This window comes from Delphinapterus leucas, chromosome 2, assembly GCF_059928025.1.
Source record: "Delphinapterus leucas isolate spDelLeu-1000000601 "Yukka" chromosome 2, BTC_Dleu_Yukka2, whole genome shotgun sequence".
NCBI lineage: Eukaryota > Metazoa > Chordata > Mammalia > Artiodactyla > Monodontidae > Delphinapterus > Delphinapterus leucas.
Genome location: NC_143130.1, coordinates 39,877,718 through 39,887,531, shown reverse-complemented (window position 1 = coordinate 39,887,531; position 9,814 = coordinate 39,877,718). Strand labels below are relative to the sequence as shown.

General features: G+C 48.2%; 1 protein-coding gene across 2 annotated transcripts in view; it reads right to left on the bottom strand.

Annotated features, from left to right (window-relative positions):
* WDR73 (WD repeat domain 73) overlaps positions 1–9,814 on the bottom strand; it is a 28,591-nt gene that overhangs the window by 17,261 nt on the left and 1,516 nt on the right. For both annotated transcript variants that reach the window (XM_022564029.3, XM_089906753.1), the window contains 4 exons: positions 7,949–8,037; positions 7,252–7,316; positions 1,543–1,704; positions 855–1,214 (listed from right to left, as the gene is read on the bottom strand). In XM_022564029.3, coding sequence (XP_022419737.1) covers positions 855–1,214; positions 1,543–1,704; positions 7,252–7,316; positions 7,949–8,037 — 676 coding nt within the window. The remainder of the gene's footprint in view (positions 1–854; positions 1,215–1,542; positions 1,705–7,251; positions 7,317–7,948; positions 8,038–9,814) is intronic.

The following is a 9,814-nucleotide window of genomic DNA, read 5'->3' as shown; positions in this document are numbered from 1 at the left end:
AAATTAAAGGCCAACTGAAGGGCATGTAACATCTGCCGTCAGTGACCCCAAGGAGCACACAACGATAAGCATCTGTGGTGCATCTGTCACGTGCCAGGCCCGAGGCTAATCTTGCATTCTCTCCTTTAACCCTCACAACTGTATGAAGTAGGTACTATTATTTTCCTCAAGAAACGGAGGCTTTAGAGACTTTTCAAACCTCTTCCACTTGCCCCCAACTCTAATCCCTCCACATGTGAGTCCCTCTCAGCAGAGGGCCTTGTCTCCTACTTGATGGGGGAAAGAGAAGCCTTTAGAGAGAACTACCCAAGCCTGGTTCTGCTCTTCTGCTCTTTCTGGATCCTGCCATGACCAATGACCCTCTCCTGCTCTCTCAACTATTCTTTCAACCTCTCGCCCCCGTCAGAGGACCCTTCCATCGGCTTTCAGATACCTCATTACACACCCTCATTCAACTAGATACTGCCGGGCCAGACCCAGGAGCCTGCTGACCTAGCTAGCTTGCTGTAGTTCTAAAAGCGAGTAGACTGAGCGGCACCGCTGAGACCCTATCGCCTCTCCCTGGTGCAGCCCGTGGCTGTCCTAGTGTCTTACCATCCGCAGCCTCTCCACCAACCTCAGAACTGAATTCCTGCTGCGACAGGAAAGGCCTGCTACCAACATGGGGAAGTCTGGTAGCCAGGATGTGGAAGGGCCACCACTAAAGAACCTGGAGAGCTAATATGGAGCTTTTCTGTGAGCAACCTTAACTTCTGGGGCCAGATTTACTACAGAACTACGGGCTCCTTCCTGAGCACCCAAGAGTCCCCGGAAGAGAGAGATCAAGTGACAGACACAAAATCCTCTCAGCGTACCTGAAATGGCCAAGCAGTTGTCCAGGCCTGGAGCCCAAGTCACTCGCAGCAGCTCTGGGTCAGGGCTAGGCATGGACACTGGGCACTGGACCAAGCTCACCGGCTGGCAGAGATCCCGGGGGTCAAGAAGACAGAGCTGCCCGTCTGAGCCAAGGCTGGCAATGCTGGGCCCAGGGCCCCTGCCCCCAGCTTCTGCACACCACCTCCCTCCAGCGGACCCAGAGCTGGGCCTGAGGTTCTCTGACGGGGTCCACTTCTGGCGGGTGTCGACAAGCCCCAGGTGGCCCGAGGTGCAGCAGAAGGCAAAGGTGTCTGCGTCCAGGACCTGCAGGCTACTCAGCAACTCGTCGTCACTGACACCTGGACGGCGGGGCGAGAAAAGTGGCTGCAGTCAAATGGGTCCAGTGGCTTGGCACCGTTGGCTGGTCCAAGCCCCTTCCTCTGGGCAGCTCCCCACCAGCCCCCGGCCGAGCGAACCACATCCCGCCGCCTTCTCATCTCACACGGTCTGCCCGGCTGGTTGGGTGCCGGTCCCGGGACTGCCTTCCCCAGCCCCAGAACAGGGGCCCCCGAGGCCTGGCCCTGCCTCTCACTCATCTCGTTTCCCCAGCAGCTGGCACACAGGGTTGGATTCGGTTTCCAGCGTGGCTGGGTGGGGCTGGGAGGAGCCGGCAAGGGGCTGCGGTACCTGAGCTGTAGGTGGTCTTCTGTGATTCCAGATCCACCACCTTCAGACTGCTAAGCCTGGCCCCGTGGAGGACTCCGGGCGCCGCCGACGAGAAGATGGCCACCCTGGGCCAGAGACGCCCCTCCTCGCGCACGTCAATGGTGCTGACAGCCTTAATGACATCTGGGGGAAGATGGAAGTGGCTGAAGTCCAGGACGTTAATGCAGGTTTGAAACATTCCATGGTGAAGGCCTGCCAGAAGGTCAGGGGAGACAGGGCCTCACGGCTGGTGAGAGAGGATGTGGAGACATCATCACTGTGCGTTGTGTTCACTTTTTGGAAACTGTCAGAAGCACTGTAGTTTCTCTATAATTTGTCTTTTGAACTGTTTTGCAAATGGGAGATAATGAATCACAGCAGCCATCTCAAAACCTCCCCAGCAGTTCTGGCTTTTTATAGTTTTGCGGAGAACAAATAAAGGAAGAGAAAAGGAAAGAACACGCCGATGATGTTATTTACACCTTAACTGAAAGTAACAGGAATGGAGTTCATGAAGTAATATTATTTCTTCAAAAACATGTCCCATGACCTCAAGCAATTGGCCGAATCCTAACAGGTCAAGGTTATAACACAGACGTCTTTGTCTTCAAACATAAACAGGGCAAGAAAGTCCACATCTTTTTTACACTGAACGTTAAAAAGACATACTTGCCCTCAGGTTAAATCAAATTTTAGCTTTGTTCACCTCAGTCTGCATCGACAGCAGACAGGTTCCCATCTCTGCATTCTCCATTTATAACATAGTTCAGAACAAGTAGTTTGCTGTACAAACTACTTAAAAGGAGATAGATGCATATTTTCCATTTTATATTTTCTTGCTCCCATAGGGAGCTCACTGTTTGGTTTCACATTCTCTGAAGAAAATGAAGATCTATGTATTTTTAAATTCTAGAGGATAGGTAAGAGGATGAGGAAGGGATGGATGAGAGAAGGAACACTAACGCGGCTTATCAAGCGAGCACGTGGCAGTCAGTTCCCTGGAGACAGTTCACATACAGGGAGTCACAGAAGGTGCGGCCAGGCTGGGCTAGGATGCAGAGGCCCCTTGGGTCCTGCTCCCCAAGCCACAGACTCTCAGTGCACTTTGTCTAGACTTGCTGAACATAACTGCTCTACCCTAGGAGCCGCGGAGGTCGGAGCAGACACAACAGCTGAGCCTCAGGACCGTGTGTCTCCGGGGAGTGCCAGTGAGGCTGTGATTCAAACCAGCCCAGCACAGCTTGCCTCACTCCCCTGGGCCCCACTTAAACGGCTCCCTTTTCCCTTTCCAAAGACTGAGGAGCCTGGAACAGATTCCCCAGGACCTGCTGCTCTGAGCCAGGGCTGGTTCTCAGGTGTGATTTGTCCCCTGACGGCGGGAAGGAGGAGGTCAAGGGACAGCCTGCAAAGGCCTATTTCAAAGATGCCGTAGAAAACAAAGGCTTCAGAGCTCCTGACTGGAGAGTTGTGCTCCATAGTTACAACAGGAAAGCAATGCAGGTTCCTCCTCATCCCCTCTCTTGTCAGTGTTAAAATGCCCCCTTTAGGAAATCCACACCAACTAGCCAAATGAAAAGAAAAACTACTACAAAATCAAAGCAAAAGATGCAGTAAGGCACCTCCAAGAACTGGGCAATAAAAGAAAGAAGGCTGTCTGAAGATTAAACCAACAGAACGGGTCGGAGCTGCAGTGGGCACACTCCTTAAGGAGTCAGAATGGCTCCACACCTGCAGTACGGAGCTAACGTATTACCACGTCTAAAGGAAAAGTGGTGGCCATGAGAGGGGGCTGTTCTGCCACAACGGCAAAGAAAATGCTGGGGCCCGTCCACGGCAGAGAGAGCCACTCGAGGCTGAAGTTAACTTCAAAGCAGAGGCTGCGGGAGACATTCAGCTGAGGCTGTTAGGTATGTCTCCACCTAAAGACCTTCTCAGGGGACTCCTCAGCCCCAGAGCCGAGAGGAGAGGCCACAGGCCCCCCTCCAGGGGCCTGGAGAGCCAAGCCGTCACAAGTCCTATACCCTCTGCCTAGGAGAGCTTATGAAAACACCACCTGGAAGCCTCGGAGCTGATTCCTCTTGTTATGGTTATGTTTACCATGCAGGCTTTGACTAGGTTAGGTCTTCTATAGGAAAAGAATAAGGATCTGGAATATTCCACTTTTAGGGACACTTATTTTTTCATTATAAACTAATAAATCTGCGTTCTGGTTTATACAGCAGTCCTGTGAGTCTGGTGAGCGCGTCTGCCCCTAATAACAGATTAGATTTGTTGTGGGTGTGCTGACAGAATCAGGTTTCTGAGATACCAAAGCTGTGGGTCAAATCTGGACCTTGGAAAATTCACCAAGATATGCTACATTTTTAGGTGTCTAGGAAAACAGCTGGCCAGCCTTCCCCAGATTCTGGAATATTCTGCACTAATATCCAGGGGAAGGTAACTATCTGATTTCCTACTCTCATATGAGTGTCAGAGCAAGTCTCCTTGGGCCTAGCTCTCCTGGGCCTGGGGCTACAGGTTCTATATGGCACCTGGTACCCCAGGCACCGTCAGGACAAAAGAGCTCCAAGGCGCCCTCCTCATCTTTAAACCACTGCTGCCCCACACAGCCTATTTTTAGGGAAAGATAAAAAACAACTATAAGTTACTGACATAAGGATAGACATAGAGATCACTGGAACCGAACGGAGAGTCCAGAAATAAATCCTTATATTCACGATCAAATGATTTTCACCAAAAGGCACCAAGGCAGGTCAGTGGAGAAAGGCCAGGCTTTTTGACAAAGGGTACTGGGACAATCAGACATTCATATGCAAAAAGATGAACTTAGACCCCTCCCTCATACCTACCATACACAAAAGTTAACTCTAAAGAGATCACAGACTTAAATGTCAGAGCTAAAACAATAAAACTTTTGGAAAAAAAAAAACATTGGGGAAGATCTATGGATTAAGTAAAGATTTCTTAGATATGACACTGTTTTATTATTAAAACGGACCTCATCAAAATTTAAAACTTTTATGCTTCAAAGGACACTATTAAGAAAATGAAAAGACAGGGAGAAAATATTAGCAAAACATATATCTGATAAATAACATGTATCTAGAATGTACAAAGAACTCTCACAAGTCAATAAAGACAAAACAGCCAATCAAAAAGTGGGCAAAATATTTGATAAAATATAAGCACCAAGAAAGCAAGGAACATCTATGTGAGTGCTTGCTGTTATATCCCCAGAACCTTGCCCAATGCTTGACACACCGGAAGCACACAATGAATAACGACTAAATGATGAAATGTTAGCTACTGCTACAAATAACAGTAATAATAATAATAATAATATTATTATTATGTGCCCTTTCATAAGTAGATCTTACTTCCAGGAACCAGATCTAAGCAAAATGGTGGCACAGACTATGTTGCCAGTCAGTAAATACCCTATGACCTTTTCTTTCAGAGCCCTTACATACTATACTGAGATCAATTATTATTATCTAACTATAGTTACCACCAGGCAGAGTTATAAGCAGACTCTGAAGTCAGACTACATTTAAGTCTTGGTTCTGCGACCATCTTTGTGACTCTGAACAAGTTAGACTCTCTGGGAAAGAGTCTGTTCTCCTACTTATGAGAATTTAATGAGATCACACATGGAAAGTGATCAGTACAGCGACTGGAATATAATATACACTCATTAATATTACTGTTACATCTCATAGATTGTTAACTAATCCGAACAAGTATCTATTAAAATGTACAGTGAAACTGGCATATCAAAGGGCCTGTGACAGCATGTTATCTCAGCCTGCTAGGGGGGAAAAAAAGTAACAACAAAACACCCTTAGGAAGATTTGAATAGGCATTTTACCAAAGATACATGAATGGCTAATAAGCATATAAAAAGATGCTCAACATTATTAGTCATTAAGGAACTGCAAATGAAAGCCACATGATATACAATTTCACATCCATTAGGACTGCTTTAATAAAAAAGACAGATAATAACAAATGTTGGTGAGGACATGGAGAAACAGGAACCCGCATACACTGCTGGTGGGAATGTAAATGATGAAGCCATTCTGGAAAAGAGTTTGGGAGTTTCTTAAAAAATCAAACAAACAAAAAACAAAAAAAAATCAAACATGAGTTTACCACATGATCCAGCAATTTTATTCCTAATGTCTATCCAAGACATATGAAGACATAGGTCCACAGAGACTTGTACATGAATGTTCTTAGCAGCATTATTCCTAATAACCAAAAATCAGATCCATCAACTGGTGAACAGATAGACAAATGTGATACATCCATAAATGGAATACTGTTCAGCCATAAAAAGGAACAAACTGCTGATACACGTTATGACATTGTATGACATGGTGGACCTCAAAAGTACTATGCTCAGTGAACAAAGCCAGATACAAGAGACCACATGTTGTATGATTCCATTGATATGAAATATCCAGAAAAGGCAAATCTATCATAGAGACAGAAAGCAGATTAGTGGTCGCCTGGGGCAGGGTGTGGGCATGGGGGTTAATTGTAATTGGCATGATGGATCTTACTGGGGTCATGAAAATATCCTAAAAGTGATCATAGTTGCACAACTTGTTAAATTTACTAAAAAGAAAAAAACCACTGAACTGTATACTTAAAATGGGTGACTTTCAATAAAATTATGAAAAAATAAACAATCATAACTACAAATAAGTATATACACACACCTGGAAGCTACAGCATAAGACAAGTGACAAGGAAGAACCAACAAAGGAAAGTCCACAGGGTCAGTGACCTCAAAAACCAAATGAGGACCAGAACCACCTTCCTGCAGCAGTGAAGCTTGGGGAGAAGCCAACAGCTGCTATCGGTTTCTGGGAAGCATCCAAGTGAGGCAGAGGACCACACAAGCCAAGGGGCAGTTCCAAGAGCGGCTGCCTTTGTCTCTGAGGCCCGCTTCCATGCTGGTCAGCAATGCTCTAACCCAAGGAGGGATGGCAGGGGCTGGATCAGGGCTGCAGGCTTCGGTGCCTGCCTGACAGAGGAATCGCAAACCTCCTGCTGGAGGGGATACTATGAGGGAACTCCCCCGACTCCCAGAGGAACAGGACTAACGCTTCCTGCGCCTTTCCCAACTTTCCTGTTCCTGTTGGGCAGCAGAGCTAGGTCTCTGAGTCGGAGACTGGTCAGCCCAGCCTTGTGCTCACTCACTGTTTTCCCTCCCTGAGAGCAGCATGCCTGCAGTGAGAGGTGACCTCCCTGCTGCCTTCGCTCTGCCCCTGCCTGGGGTGGGAGGGGCCCGAAGTTCACCAGGTGCTCTGCCTCTGGCTGGGCTGGTAAACTCAATTCCTGAAGCAAGCTATAGGAAGCTCCACCTGGGGCTTGTGTGCACTGCTGTGGCTGCTAATTCACCTTTGCTGCATTAAAGTAGATACTGCATTAAAAAAAAATTTTTTTGGCCACACCATGTGGCATGTGGGATCTTAGCTCCCCGACCAGGGACTGAACCCGTGCCCCCTGCAGTGGAAGCACAGAGTCTTAACCACTGGACAGCCAGAGAAGTCCCAGTAGATACTGCATTTTAATTCCCACTGGCTCTGAGTCTGTTTCTTAACTGGCTCAGATTAGGGATTGGGGGTGTGAGAATAACAGGCTTTCCTACAAACCCAACCCCACCGAGTCAAAGTCACTTACCGCTGTCCTCCGCAACCTGCCACACCTGCAGGTAACAACCGGGAAGGCCACTGGTCACCAGCAACCTATTCAGGATGGATAAGAAATCTCAGCCCAGACAGTGGGGAGCTCACCCACACAGCCCTCAGCCTCTCCCTCTCCAGCCCACTCAGCTTGGGATTCCTACACTCCCTGTATCAGGAGAGCTTACGCAGGGAGGGGTCATCAAGATCAGTCATCCTCATTTAACAGAGGAGTAGCAGGCTTGTTCCCCTTTAGGGACAGGTCCACAGCTCACAGAGAGTCGTGGGACTGAGCCCTGGCTTCCACGTGGCATGACGTGTGCTAGAGGACCCAGCAGGGAGTCTGAACACAGAAGCCTCACCCAGAGGCTCTGGCCTCTGCCAACTGAGCTATTAGCACCAACTACCCACCACCAGCTCTCTGAGAAGCTAAGAGCATCCCTTCTACTTTATATCTATTCCCTAGAGCAACGCCAGCAATCTGTGGGTTACCATAGTCAAGAGGTCTTGTGAGGGACCGTAAAGCCACCGAGCACTGGTTTCTTTGTATTCCAGATCAGTGTGTGCACATGCCCTCCCATGTGCCCCTGTGCTGAGGTGGGATGGGGAGGGGTGGTGATAAAGATACAGGATACCCCTAAAGTTCCAGCCACTCCATCCTGAATGGAAGGCCTGGGTCACAGAGCTGACCATACCTGGTGTCTGGCACATACTTCAGATCAAAGACAGACCTGTCTGAAAATCCTCCATGGCGTACCTTGAAATCTCTTTCAGGGAATAAGCCCTAAAATACAAAGGGGTGGCCAGTCAGATAGGGGACCACTCTCCAAAGGAACGTTTCAGACAAGTTCTAGGTAAGGAGCCATAGCCCAGCCTGGCAGGAAGCCACGGAAGCCGCTCAGGTGGCAGTGATGCTTCTCTGGGCAGGGCCTCAGGGTGCTGTTATTTGCAAATGTTGGTCTCAGCTGCTTACACAGATAGCTTCCTTTCTTTCCTGCACATCCAAAACCTTTCTTCTAACCTTTCACCACAGCACAAGTGTTATATTCCAAGCTGCCTTAGAGGAGTCACAGAGGCTTAACAGAGAAAGGTGGAATGTATCAGCCAACTAACACAGCCCCATTCCTCCCCACACCTCGCACTGGAAGTTAGGTGGGTTCTTCCAGCAATAAAAATACAACTGCCAGGACTTCCCTGGTGGTTCAGTGGTTAAGAATCCGCCTGCTAGTGGTTAAGAATCCGCCTGCCAATGTAGGGGACATGGGTTCGAGCCCTGGTCCGGGAAGATTGCACATGCCGCGGAGCAACTAAGCCTGTGCACCACAACTACTGAGCCTGTGCTCTAGAGCCTGCGAGCCACAACTACTGAGCCTGCACGCCACAACTACTGAAGCCCGCATTCTAGAGCCCGTGCTCTGCAACAAGAGAAGCCACCGCAATAAGAAGCCCACAAGCAGCAATGAAGAGTAGCCCCCACTCACCACAACTAGAGAAAGCCTGTGCAGCACCAAAGACCCAATGTGGCCAAATAAATAAATAAAATAAATAAACTAATTAATTAAAAAAATACAACTGCCAATTATCCAGTGCTCACTGTGTCAGCCACCCTGTTTAGTGCTTTACTTTATCACGTTGAATTCTTACAACCGCCCTGTGACCTGGGCAGTATAATTATCCCTGTTCTAAAATGACAAAGCCAAGGCATAGGGAGCTTAAGCAACTTTTCTAAGGTCACAGGGGTTACGTTATACATCTGAACCCAAGTCTGTCTAACCGAAGTCCATGCTCTTAGCCACTAGACTCTACTATCTCCACGTGAGGAACCAGAGGCAGGGGAAGAGGAGGTGGCCACAAGAGAACAGAGGGAAAGCCAGGGGTGAGGCGGGAGGTAAATCAGGTCTCTCATCAAGGCTCAATTTTGGTGAGCTCCTGACTCAGCTTGAGGGGTAGGGACGAGGAAGATCAAGAACATTAGGAAGGAAATTTACCCAAGGGCAATAAAGGCAGGACTGATCTAGCCAATGAGCCTGAGTGATTTTATAGTAACATTAGGCAGCTATCAACTCTTCGTGACACATTCTTATCTCTTGGCTTCTGGATCACTGGCCTTTTCTGAGACTCCTCCTACTTCAAAGACTATTCTTTCTCAGTACTCCTTGTGGGTTCATCATCTTCCTCTACCCATTTCTTTTTTTTTTTTCTGTTTTTTTGTGTTTTTTTTTTGCAGTACGCGGGCCTCTCACTGTTGTGGCCTCTCCCATTGCGGAACACAGGCTCCGGACGCGCAGGCTCAGTGGCCATGGCTCATGGGCCCAGCCGCTCCGCGGCATGTGGGATCTTCCTGGATCGGGGCACGAACCCGTGTCCCCTGCATTGGCAGGCGGACTCTCAACCACTGCACCACCAGGGAAGTCCCTTTCTACCCATTTCTTAAGTGTTCTCCCTGAGGTTCTGTCTTTAGCCATCTTCTCCTCTTATTCTTTATATACTACACATTCATCCTAGGTGATCTTAACCATTCTAAGGTTTCAACCACCCTTCATACTCTAATTGCTCCCTAA